The following is a 13,883-nucleotide window of genomic DNA, read 5'->3' on the forward strand; positions in this document are numbered from 1 at the left end:
GATGAAGTCAACTTGTCAAAGATTACATATAAAAGAAGGAAAAACTGGCATGATAAGGCCCAAAAAGAGCAAAGTGAAATATAAAAAACAGTGTTAGATATGTTAAAGCTCAGAATGAGCTTAAATTTGCAGAAAATGCTAACACTGCCAAAAAAGATTTTAAAACCTGAATCACGGCAAAAAGAAAAATAGATAAAGGAGTATACTGGATCAACAATCAGGAAAAACAGAGTAACTCACTTTTTATTTTTTTCTCTGACAAAGAGACCTAGTGTGCTTGGACAAAAAATAAATGACATGAGCAAAACCGCAAAAACAGGAAGTAAAAATTTTGCCACCTTGAATAGTTAGGGCTCTTAGGCCCAAACTCCAGCATCACAGAGAGCTGCTGGATGTTGCAAATGTTTTCTGTCAGCAACTGCTGTGAATTTTTGAGACACCATGGAGATCATAAGGTAACAGAAGAACTAGAAATGGACAAACATTATTCCAGTTTTCAAAACCATTACAGTTAGTAGTTTATAGTTGGGGGAATGATTAAATGGCTATAAAGAATAATCAGTTTTAAGCCCAATATTTAAAGACCCTGAAGACAGTAAGTTGTTTTAGAACTTAAATTGTCTTATGCTGATTATAACTGTTTTATGTGTTCATTAAAACAGATTGGATAGGACTGCTGCTTGGCAACTGTTTTTTAGCTGTGTTTGAATTTTTGTATGTATTTCCAAGTAATAAAACTATATTTGTAAAATATTTCTATATTTGAGACTTCTTATTTGTCATGAATATTTGACTCAAAATTCAGATGACCAGCCACAAGATGTTCTGGTTTTAGTTATTGTTTAGACTGTTTAATTGTACCTGGCTCAGATGGGAAGCTGTGTGAATCCACGTGCTGGTGACAGACCTAGCCTTCAGCTAAAGCGTCACAGCCCCTCTTGCAGGGCACAGTAGGGAAGGGCCAGCCCGCCTTCAGAGAACAGGCTTCGCAGACACTGGAAGAGGAAGAGTGCAGCTTGCAAATCTGCCCCCAAAGTGCTCCCGTTCCTCCCTCCCTCCCTTTCCCCACCTCGCCTAGTAAATCCTTCGGTCCATCCTTCAATGCCCAGGACCATTACCACCTGTTGTGGTCCCACAGCCCTTTATTTACGTGCTTTAGAATACCCAGTCTAAAAGAAGTTGGAAGTATATGTATCCCTTTTCCTGATCACCATGTGAAGGCTCTGGAAGCACAAACTGCTCCATCTTTGATTCCTAGCACCCTAGAGCACTGTTAAAGTGATTACTATGTGATGGGGAAAAAAAAGTCAAATTACATAATAAATGTATGAATAAGGGACAAGAAAGCATCCCCATAACTGGAATGGACTAGGCTGCATCATCTGTGAATCCCAATTATCTGATAGCCAGTCACATTTCATCCTATATCCTAAATTGATGATGGCATCTTAATAGTTTTATTCTAGAAGAGACTAAAACCTGGCACCAGCCCACAGAGACATAACTTTCAGAATGATGCTGGAAGGCCCGTATGGGCAGTGTGGAGTCCTGCAGGAGTGCTGGAAACTTCCTCATGAACACGACACATTTTCTGGGAGGTGGATTTGACCCCTAGCTCAGTCACGGAGCCTTGTGGAAGGACAGACTAGAATGAACTCACAAGATACCCCATGTGGTTTATAAAACATACACTTACCATTTGGCAAGCATTAATCTACTGTTGCCAGGATAAGGATACAAGAGTGAATAAGAGATTGCCCCTACTGTCACAGACTTCCAAGTTGAGTGAAGGAGCAAAACAGATAAGTAAAAATTATCATAGAATGTTTTAGGTGCTGTTCTGAGTTAACCACGGGGGGCATGGAGGTGTGTGTGCAGCCTTGGGGGTCAAGGGAATCTTCCCATAAGAAGTGGTTTTCTTGCCTAGGAACAGAAAGAACTATACTTTCCTAAACTTCTCCCCTGTAGGAGAATTACATTAATATGTACGTGCATGCTCAATGGTGTCCATCCAACTCTTTGCAACCGCACGGACTGTCCATGGGATTCTCCAAGCAAGAATACTGGAATGGGTTGCCATTTCCTACTCCAGGGGATCTTCCCGACCCAGGGATCAAACTTGCATCTCTTTAAGTCTCCTGCATTGGCAGGAGGATTCTTTGTGCCACCTGGGAGGCCCCATTATGTTAACAGAGGCTGCTGTTATTTTCTGAGTATCTTACTTCAGCAGCAAAGGATTACTAGTGACTATTGCCCCGTCGTTTCCTTCCCGACTCGGCCACTCAGGTCAGAGCTAACAGCCGATCTGTGCTGGGCCTGGTGCTTCACTTGCTGGGGTGAGCTCCAGGCAGAAAGCCGTATGCCCATTCTCCTGCCTCTACGTGCACACTTGCCTGGGTAAGATCAGATCAGATCAGTCTTGGAAGCCTGACACTGTGATTGTTATCTTGCCGTGACCGTCGCCCAAGAAGAGGGACAGCGCAGGGCGCCCCTGGCTAAGCACATAGTTAAGGGAAAAACAAGGCCTCTATTCTGACCTAATCGGCTCTCCATAATTCTTCATGTTTTCATGATGAGCATGGCTTTCTGATTTAAAACAACGCTGAATACGCCACTTCAGAAATTTCCTTGGGTTAGAAGGTAAATTCCCTGCTCTCTGGAATCCAGTTTTCTGCCTGGATTTTGACTTTTGCCCAAGTTCATTGTTCTGGCATGCTTTATTTCCTGCGGGCAGTACTTCATGATCACATACACAGGCGCTCACTAACCTTAGGGTGCCTTTTTTTTTTTAATCTGAGCCTATAAACTATAAATTCTTTCAAAATACAGGTTTTTTGTTTTTGTTTTTTTTGTGGTAACTTCACACTTACTTCCACTGCTGGTGTAACTAGGGTGACAGTGTAATTTTTTTATCCAATTGAGGTCATTTGAGAGTGAAAGGGAGCATTAAGCAATAATTTCACCACAGCAAGAGGTAAATCAAGACTATCCCAGACCAGCTGGAACAGATGATCGCCCTGTTGCTAAGCGTGTGTGTCAGCCCGACTCTGACGCAGGGATTGCAGCCCTCCAGGCTCCTCTGTCCGTGGGGTCTCCCAGGCAAGAAGACTGGCGTGGGTTGCCATTTCCTTCTCCAGGGGAGCTTCCCGACCCCAGGATCAAACCAGGGTCTCCCACATAGGAGGCAGGTTCTTTACCGTCTGAGTCACACCTTTTCATGTTTGGGTATCATTCTTAATTGAGATTAAGATTTACTTTCTATCAAGCATCTGTCATCATTATACCACTTCTTAGTTAACTAAGCCATTTAAAAGTTATTTTAAGAATTCATCCCCTGGAGAAAGGAACGGCTACCCACTCAGTATTCGTGTCTAGAGAATTCCATTGACAGAGGAGCCTGGCAGGATCATAAAGAGTCGGACACGACTGAGCGACTAACATTTCCACTTTCCATTCATTTTAGGTGTCTCCCTAACACTATTCACGTTAATTTTTCATCAATGTGCCTTTCCTTTAAACTTCAAGGAAAAATAATAATAGTTACAACAATAACAGTAGCAACTAACATTTGTAGTTACTATGAGCCAGGCTCCATTTAGGCACTCGATATGTATAAATGTTAAAATCTTCATAACCACCCTGTAAGATGGGTAAGTTACCAGTGGGGAATTGGGGATGCAAGGAGGGGATCACTAAGGAAGTCCTGAATTGTTGACCCCCACCCTAACCCAGAAAAGAGGCAGCAATCTGTTACAAACAATAAAACCTAGAAAGGAAAGAAAAGGAACTAAGACCTATGGAGAATTAGTGAGGAGCACTTCATTCCTCTTCATTCCTATTAACTGACAAGCATGACTCTGAGTATTAGAAACCTTGGTTCAAATCCTGTCAAACGCCTACTTCCTAACTTGAACCTTGCCCTTACCTAATTCCAATCTCTGCTTGCCGGACAGAGCAATTAAATTTCTGCCCCTATTCTGTTCCCATACTAGACCATCAGATTATAAATTCTTGGGTTCCTACTATTCTGACACCACTAATTCTATGGTAAGACAGAAAATAACCCAATTCTCCCACATCATTCCTTCAGTGGTTTACATCTTCTCTCTTCCAACTCATGACTTTTAATTGGAAAAACGGAATACCTTTACCTCGAAATTCTGAAATTTTCAGTTCATGATATCCAAGTCCCAGAGATGTTTTCCAGATTTCTTCTGTTGCATCATTCATTCCTATGTTAACATACAAAAGTGAGGGCTGAGCAAAGGCTTGGTATGTCTTAGGAAGCTTTTTAACATTACAATACACATCTCCGTAAACAGCAAAACACACATGCCACGACCTCATTACTCATCATCAAGGAGTCACTAACGGGTATAGCTGCTGCTTCCCTTCTCATCACTGTACTTTGTGTTGTAAAATACTCTAAGAAGCAGATGATACAGTCCCTGCCCTATAAGAAGCTAGCATTCTAGCTGGAGAGACCACACTACCACAAATGAAAAATTTTATACCTATTAAGTTAAACACTGCAGAATTAGCCCCAAGTGAAAATGAAAGCCAAATGAATTGCAGTTGTCAAGAAATACTCACACAGAGAAGGGAAACTGGGCCATGAAGGTTTTGGACACTAAAAGGCAAAAGTAAATTTCATGACTATTTTCTCAGTGGGTTTTCAATAAATATTTATGGAATGAGTAACAGGATAGGAAGAAAGCAGACATTCTGTGTCAAGCAGGGGATCTCACAACAGAGGCAAGAAAGCACAAACCATCTCTCACATGTGGGGAAGAGAAGCAAGCACGCCGCATGTACAAAGAGCCCAGGCAAATGTGAGTTTCATTACTAACTTCTCTGGCAGCGAAGGCAAAACAAAGAACTTGGAGGGTTGTAACAGTCTTATCTGATACAAAGAATCCATTTAAACAAATAATTATTAAATGTATATATTAAATACAGACACACACACATATAAAAACTGTATACTCATCTAACCAGCTTCATCACTCACATTTAACTCCTTCGTTTTCTCTAAGCACACTATACTTGTTCGTGTTTTAAACCCTTTGTACTTGCAATTCCTTTGCCACTTGAAAGCTTACAAATCCGGTCTTCAGTCAGGCATATTCTTCTTCGGAGCACTGCTCAAATACCACATCTTCTACAATGTCTTCCCCTTCTTTTTCAGGCAGAACAAGTCACTCCATTCTCTGTATCTTCATACTTTGCTCTCCTCTCTTAGGGTACTTACCATGTCTTATGGTGATTTACTTGCTTCGAGTGTCTGAATTCATCAGCCTGAATGGTTTACAAGGGTAGATTCTATAAGTCTAATATTTTCTACACATGGCACTGGCACCCAACATACAACAGGCATTGTTAAATGTTTGTTGAATAAGTGAATTTATTGCATGTTTCCTTATATAAGCACCACTCAGCAACATAATAAGTGAATTCAGGAGGCTTTACAGAATTGTAGAAATTCTCACTGTTGGGCCTTTTCTTGTGCTGACCCTTGCTAACACCAAAGGTTTTAGCAGTAAAATGGAAGACATCATTGGGGGGTTAATTAATGAAACCCAGGTAAACATCTCTTTTAGTGATTAGCCAATCTCTAGTACTTGAGAAATGTACTCTTGGGTGCTTTCCTCAAATACTGATCAGTCAAGTTTCTCACAGGAGCTTGACAATAGTCAGTTCTCATCTGGAGTTTCTATGCTGCTAAATTAAAATTCTCATGGCTTTGGCTATCCAATGCACAGCTGGCAAGACTGACATTGTTTGAAGGCTAAGAAATTGAATATACTTTCTTCTTGGGGTGCGGGGGGGACAAAAGATTTCTTCTTAGGAAACAACTTTTAGGCTTGTTCAAGAGCTTAAAGAAAACTCAGCTGGTTAGTTTTGTAAAACGTAATGTTACAGAAATTAATCTGGAAAAAATGTAAACATAGTTTATAACCATTTTGTCCCTTCACCATAGAAAAACCTTAAGAATGTCTGGTTTTCAGTAGTGAGTCTGAAGAGACAAGCTGGGGCCAAAATATGGAAGGGACAAACTTGATCAGCTATTCAATAGGAGCTGCTGAAAATATTTCAGCAGAAAAACAAAAGATGACTTTTGTGATGGTGATGTGAGGAATGGTCTAAAGTTGGGGAGGATAAGGCATGGGATGTGAGGTAATATAGTCTTTTACTAGAGTGATGGCTATGAATAGCTCTAAGAAATGAAAAAAACTAACATTCAAACAGTTGACAAGACCCAAGAGGAGGTTAAATATAAAGAATGGAGAATGTTAGGTTGGGGGAATCCCTGGCTAGAGAATGGGAGAAAGCAGCCACCCTGGGTAAAAGCTTACTACAATAGACAAAGACAAAACTAGAACCCTGACCTGATTCCCCAGTGAATTCTCTTTCCACTAGAGCTGTTGACTGATTTGGAATGTTAATGTTGGTCTGAAAGACCACAAACTTCAGCAAGCAACTTGATATGGCATAACAGAAACTCAGTTAAATTATTTGAGGATTTTTTTTCTTGGACCATGGTTATAATTCTAACTTTTGTGTTAACTAGCTTTAACCTTGGGGAAATCACTTGCCTTTGACACCTTTCATGGTTTTTAAATAAATTTATTTTTGTTAATATTGCATAGATGTTTGTCTTGTCTATACCAATAATTTCTGAGGGCAGTAATATAGATAATATATGGATCTTTTACCATTGACTGTTTATAATATCCAAGAAGTGTCTTTGTAAAATGGTGTCAAATTAATCAGTATAAATACTAAGCAACTCCTGTTAGAAACACGACGTGTTGATAAAAACACAAAACCTGAACTGTTCACATTAATTTAGGCTACTGGGGAAGCTTCCTTATTTTTTATTAGGCCTCTCACTAATTAACATTGCGAGCACTGATAGCCACCACCATGTCACACTTCATCACAAGAGAAGAAAATGCCCTGTTTTACAGGAGAACCGTTTCCCCAAGTCCTTTTGCGTCCTTCTTCCCAGAGCTCTTGAGTAGCAGCAATGAAGGGCAGAGGGGACCCTGAGAACAAAGAATGGCTTGGTTTGGCCTCTGTGACTTTCACTGGAGAAAAATGTGGTACACAAGTGTTTATATTTAAGCTTCCACAGCCCCTTGTGATTCATAGATACTTCAGTCCTCACTCCCGTGCAAATGACTTGTGGCACTTGGGCAGCCCACAGAGGAGGGTCTTTGAACTCACAGAATTCTCCCTATCCAGCACTCAGTTTCAGGATAACCTAAAATTCTTGCTCCTGGACCTCTGGCCAACACACCCATCTTCTGGGGCTTCTTAGGGTATTGGCTCCTGCACAGGGCTTAGAAGAGCTAAATCAGCAGAAGAAAAGCAAAACTAAAGAAGGAAGACATTGTAAGGAGAAAGGAGCACAATCTGTGACTAGTAAACACTGAGGTGGCTTTTTTACGTGATTTGTAAAATGTCTTTAAAGCCAATTCCAAAAGAAAAGTTTCAAAAATACTCTAAGTAATACTACCAGCACTACAGTAGGTACATGGCCTCCCAAGGGTGCCACGGTAAAGGGTAATAACTTGACTCTATGAGTTATAATTGCTTTAAAACATTACTTCAGAGTTTATTTTATGATTCAATATAAAAAACACTGCTTAAGTGATGACTATGACCCACAAAGATAAGGAAATATGCAGGATGTGTGTGGGATGGAAACACATTTACAGCCTAAGGACCAGACTCAGCAGTATGTACTTCTGCATTGCATGTGTGTCTGTTAGTTGCTCAGCTGTGTCCTCTTTGTGACCCTAAGGACTGCAGCCTCACCTGGCTCCTCTGTCCATGGAATTCTCCAGGCAGGAATACTGGAGTGGGTAGCCATTCCCTTCTCCAGGGGATCTTCCCAACCCAGGAATTGAACCCTGGTCTCCTACACTGAAGGCAAATTCTTTACTGTCTGAACCATTAAAAACTCTGAAGTTGCTGGACACTTGATGAGGAAAAAGAAGATGTTAAGAAAAGTGTAAATGAATGGCACATGTAACTTCAAACCAAGCCTACCTTACAGAATACAGGGGTGTTTGGGTGAAGCAGAGTGACTAGCCCATCACAATTTTATATAGAGAAACAGCACAGTTTGACAGTGCAGAAGTTTTTGTAGTTCAACAGGCCTAGTTTACATCCTGGCTTCACCTTTTTGCAGCTGAATAGCCGTCTGCAAATTATTCAGTTTCTCTGAGACCCAGTTTCCTTAGCTATAAAATGCCTAGTGAAGTGCCTGACCAACAGAAAATATTCCTTAAGTATCAGTTCCTCTATAAGGGTTTTTTTTTTTTTCTTTTTAGAAACTAAATGTCAACACCTATTGGTAGATTATGAAATCAATTTCATAGGTTACAACTAGCATATTTTAAAAACCAAAACAATAAAAAACAAAGTACACTGCACATTAAGTATTGTTCCATAATGCATATGCTGAGTTTTGATATTAATGTATTTTTTTTTACTACGGATTACAACCAAAAAGTTTCAGTCTCTGCTCTACAGAGAAATTCTCAGATTATTATATCAACAAGGCTTTAGGAATGCTGCCTGTATCCAAATAAGCCTCTGTAAATTTGAAGAACTTAAAATGTTCCTTACTTCTAACTTGCTGCAGTAAAAATAATACATGAATCATATAGAAGATAAATTTAATTTGATACTACAGGGCATTAAATTCAACTTTAAGACTGGTTTCTGTGTCATACTGACTCATTGATACTTCTAACACATTACAGTTTATAGGTATATCATTCATAGTTGATTAAACACTCCAAGAAATTTCTACAAAAAGTTGGCTATTAGGCTCTCTTAATGAGGAAATTAGATACAATTTCTAAATAATTTTAAATTATAAAACTTTAAAAAAGGACTGTAACTTACCTAAGCATAAAATATTACTCTACCTAGAGTAATATTCCCATCCTGATGAGCAGTAAAAAAAAAAAAAAAAACTCAAGGCCTATATGAGCACATATTGATGTCCCTCAGCGGCTCAGTGAGAAGGAAAGGTCCCAGAACAAAATGTGAGGGTCAACAAAAGGCCCACCAGGTCTGAGTGAAACCAGCCTGACAGTGTAAAGAGTCCCCAGTGCTGTTAAGACGGGGAGCTAGCCAACTTTAGATTGGCAGAATAGCAATAAGATGCAGTCATGAAGACTGGGTTATGCTGAAGCGTAGAATACTAGAAATTACAGAAATCAGCAGTTCAGCTGAATCTTGATGTAACTATATCTTAAATTTATAATTTTAGCTGACAGGATGAGAATGGCTATTATTAGAACCCATGGAATTGAAATATAGGAATTCTGTTTTAAATTAGCACCCTGGGCAATTCTGATCCTCATTCTGGCTCGAACATCCTGTGTTAAACGGACAGCAAGGATCAGAAAACATAAAAAGGTGGAGCTCAAAAGTAATTATCCCAACCTCACAGGTATCTAATATCAAATACTGGATCAGAATCTGACGCTTATTCAAAGTACTCCCTTCTCAGTACTATACTAAAGATACAAGTCAGCAGGGAGCAATATGTTTTCCAGTTATTCAATAATGATAAGAAATGGTATGTTGCCTCATTGGAATTCATTGGTGAGAAGCAAAAAGTATGAAAGAGAAAGGTCTCTTTAGATTAGACATACAAGTAAGACAGCAATCAATAAAAGTTATTAAGAGTAAACTCAGCAAGAGAGATGTGATAAACCATTCAACCACCTGACGAATCCATCTGGTTCCTGAGCAGAGAGCTCACATCTTTTGTGGTATAGGTGCCCTTTCCTCTGTTCTCAGGAAATAATAAAGAACAAGGCAAAAGGTGGTTCCTTCCTACCTCAGATGAGTTGAGGGTACAGGATGAGGCTGCCAATAATCTTAAATTCTTTTTTTCTAAATTTAAAATTTCCCTGCTATTTGAGACAGACATTGGGCTGGGCTGGGTCACGCTTGCTATCAATGTCAAGTGTTGAAATTAGCACCACAAATCCTCCACCAGGACTGAGACTTGGTGCCAGGCCTTGCCCATCATCAATCTTGAATGTGAGCAAAGGCAAGCACGAATGCTATTCTCGGGAAGAAATGCAGCTGTGCAAAGTGAAGGAACGCACAGGAGACAGTAAAACCTAGGGAAAAGGGTGGTAGTAATGAAAGTGAGGTAGAAAGCTAGTTCTTAGCTCCTCCAATTGCCAACTGAAAAGATAGAAGAAATAGGGTCAAAGACTCGCTGCAGGGCAAGTACATGAGCCCCTTGAAATTGTAAGATGCCCCAAGAAATGATCTGGTTATCCCCCCTTGCTTATTTTTTAGCTCAAACTCTTAACAACGTTGGGAGATCGACACCTCTCTCTACAATACAAAAGAGTAAAAACAGACTATGAGAAAAGTCTTCATTACACATGGGTAGAATTCATCCCATAAGTCAAAGAACTTTGCAAAATTACAAAGTTGAAAGGCAGAGGGGACGAGATATCTGAGGTGTTAAGAGACAGGCTGACTTGAGACTCTGTGTTCTTTATTTACAGAGAGGCAGAAGATAGATTTCAGAGAAGCAGCTAGTGTCACAAATTAAGATATCTGAAGGAGAAATTGGGCCTCTTTTTCCATTTTCTTACAATATTTATTTCCTTTACTGGAAACCAGTGTTAGACAAACGGCAACAGGGCTCACCAAATGGACTCCATTATGTACTTCACTTGGGCCCCTTGCTAGATCCTGATTTCCCTATTTGATGTGAAAAGCTCCTGAACTTCCAGTCTTTTCTCTGCTAAACTGTCTAAATAATGTATACTTAGAAGTTAAAGAAGCATATTTACAATATGCTTAGCCTTGGAGTCTCCAAGTCAGGGTCATGGAAGAAACTATTCTGAAAATGGTCCTTCCATAACCCAACATGTCCACCGATCACAAGTCCTGATCAAAGTTATAGGTTTGGTTTTCACATTTCCAAGTAGAAAATCTGCTCCCTGGCAGTTCTTAAACTTTATCTGACAAATATTGTACACCTTCAGTCCAGGCTCCTCAATTTTTCACATCTCCATTAACACCGCAGCAAACAACAAAATGCATCCTCTTATCACAGTTCAATCCCACTTGAGCATCTACAGCGACTATTTGGACATAATCATGTTCTGAAAGCTGACTGGGTGTCCAACAGCAGCGAAGGTCGTCATTAGGATAGACGTGTTGGCACCAACAATACTGAAGTTTGGTTTTTAACTGCATTTTTTGTCAGTTTGGCTGGGGAGATCTGGACAGCTGGAAGTGAGCTTCTCCATCATTTTCTGTTTCCTTCTTTGTATCAGTTTTCCACCTGTGAAGCCCAACACCCCACCCCCAAGCGCAGCTGCAATTCCTGCCACTTTGAAGCCTGCAAGGAGGCCAATCGGGCCCCCCACCACTCCTCCGATGAGCGCACCTGCCACAGGCAGGGCTGCCAGCTTGTATTTTGCAGCCTGTAAAAAAAAAAAAAAAAAAAATTCAATTTAGAAATTGAGTTGAGAATACCTCCCTGTGGTGATGTGCGTTTTCCTCTCATTACTCCTGGCAATGCCTCTTTAACTCGAGGCTCATAATTAACCTTAGAGATTGTTCTGGGGTTGGGGGAGGGGAGAAAGTATTCCACAGGTCCTCTAATTGCTGCAGATCTCAGAACTCAGAGAAAGGAGCTACAAAGAGTGGACTGCTACAGATTGATTTTACTTGCAAAACAGTCAATCCACTAACTAGCTAGCTAGCTTATCTAAACAGTTTCAGGAGCCACAGATACTCCCAAAGCTTTTATGTTGCACACAGATTATTCCATGCTATGTACCTGGGTCAAAAGCCACGTTCTGTGGGAATAAATGGACCCAGACCACGCGTGCTGTCGTGTCCCTAAACTATGGCCCCTACTGGGCTCTTCCAACCCTCTCTACTCCTCTCCCCGACCCTGAAAATATTCTTTTCTAACACCAAGGGCCATATAGCAGGGCTTCAGTTTACTCTCTCTCTGAAAAAATGTCTCTCCCAACAGAAGGAATCTTAGAGTAGAATATTACAACCACCATTGATTTCCTGCACTACCTATGTGTCATTTCTTCCTTATTTTCTTAATTGCTGGTTCCCTCAACATTAAAGGGAGCAGATCACTTGGGTGAGCCAGAGCCCCACTGATCTGTCGGCAGGAGCAGATCTCACCTTCCCCAAGCGTCTGGTTCCCTCTTCAACATTCGCAGCAGCACTGTTGACATGGTCCTCAATGCTGTCAATCTTCTCCTGCTGAGACTAGATGCAAAGGAATTATGAGTGAGCGTTCCTGCTGGGGAGCAGCGGTCAGCCAATACACACTACTTTAATTCCTGTAATCAGAGCCCTGGGTACTGCAGCCTTGCAGCCTTAATAGCGGTTCATTAATAGCATCTGATAAACCATGTTGAAAGTACAAATTCACTTGTATGAAAAAAAGAGGGTGACTTAATTATTAGACAAGAAAAGGGTGGCACCTTTATAGGAAAAAGCATCTCACACTAAAATCCATTCTAACATACAAACATATTATTCTCCAAATGAATCTACTTTCCAGGAGGAAAAACATCCAAATAAGCATTTACGTGTCATGTGAGGTTTGATGGAAAAAAACAAAATCAAACCAAAAAGCCTTTCTAACTTATCTTCTTTGAAGATTCAGCTTCAAACAGACAAATCTGTCTTAGGAGTTAAACGCCCTTGATCCAATAAACACAACTTATTATGTTTTAGGAATAATAATACAATATGGCTTGATCTGCCATAAAATTGTTCCATTTGTGATATGCACTGGGGAGCAGTGAATGACTTTACTGCCCCATGTCTGACACCTGTACACTTCAATACATTTAAAAATCATGACAAGTTAAAATGTTTCAGATCAAACGTATCAATAAAGACCTCTACAGAAAATGGCAACACCTGTGCTGACACAACAGAAACACAGACTCAGGGTGGAAGTGCAGTTTCCCGTCGGCTGTGTGAAGCCCCACTGCACCACTTCTGACACGTGGCCACTGAATCTCAGCTCAAACATCTCCAGGGACAAGAACTCACTACCGGACAGAGGAACATATTCCCATTTTTAGAAAACTTTATTTCTATGGAATTTACATATAATGTACAACCAATGCTCAGGGCATATCCTCTGATTAGTTCTCACACATGTATAAACCCATGAAGCATGATCACATCAACATACAGACTGCTTACTTTTGAGGGTTTTTTTAATTCACAGAAAAAAGAAGAGAATCCCTCTTCGACCCCAGATAAATGCCAAACTAGACTCCACTCACAGCTCAATCTGGACCCTGTTTGTCCACCGGGACCCTGGCTTTTTATGCTGGGCCAAACTATACATACACAACTTTATTCCACTACAGGACACCAAGCCCCAAACAACAAAGCCTCCTCACCTCTATCTACCAACCTTCCCTTTTGCTTCTGATTTACTTATGTTTGCTTTCATTGACCTAGGCCTCCCAAATCTGACAACCATCAACTTAACACTGACACCTCATATTGTTCTCAGTATCCCTTTAACAATGATTTAAACCATTTATGAGGATCACTGTAGTTTTCTCAAACTAGAGTAATGAATAGACTTCTCCTTTTTAAAGGAAAACAATTCTCCAAAGAATCTGTTTATGGATTTAACACTGACTTAGGTTTCCTTACCTGCCTGAAAAAAATAACAGAATCTTAATAAGCAGTTATAAGAGCACCTAAGATTCTAGGGGGAAATGTGATTTATTAAGTAAATATTTGTCAAGTAGAATGCAATTTGGGCATTTGAAGTCAAAACCATGAAGAACTGTTTTCCCCTTGTTGGTAGTTGTACAGTT

At 40.3% G+C, this 13,883-nt stretch overlaps 1 protein-coding gene across 5 annotated transcripts in view; it reads right to left on the reverse strand.

Annotated features, from left to right (window-relative positions):
• Positions 1-10,529: 10,529 nt before the first annotated feature.
• Positions 10,530-13,883, reverse strand: part of STX17 (syntaxin 17) — a 57,868-nt gene continuing 54,514 nt past the window's right edge. For all 5 annotated transcript variants that reach the window (XM_043486640.1, XM_043486641.1, XM_043486643.1 and 2 more), the window contains 2 exons: positions 12,211-12,297; positions 10,530-11,486 (listed from right to left, as the gene is read on the reverse strand). In XM_043486640.1, coding sequence (XP_043342575.1) covers positions 11,247-11,486; positions 12,211-12,297 — 327 coding nt within the window. In that variant the 3' untranslated portion in view covers positions 10,530-11,246. The remainder of the gene's footprint in view (positions 11,487-12,210; positions 12,298-13,883) is intronic.

Source organism: Cervus canadensis, chromosome 14, assembly GCF_019320065.1.
Source record: "Cervus canadensis isolate Bull #8, Minnesota chromosome 14, ASM1932006v1, whole genome shotgun sequence".
Taxonomy (NCBI): Eukaryota; Metazoa; Chordata; class Mammalia; order Artiodactyla; family Cervidae; genus Cervus; species Cervus canadensis.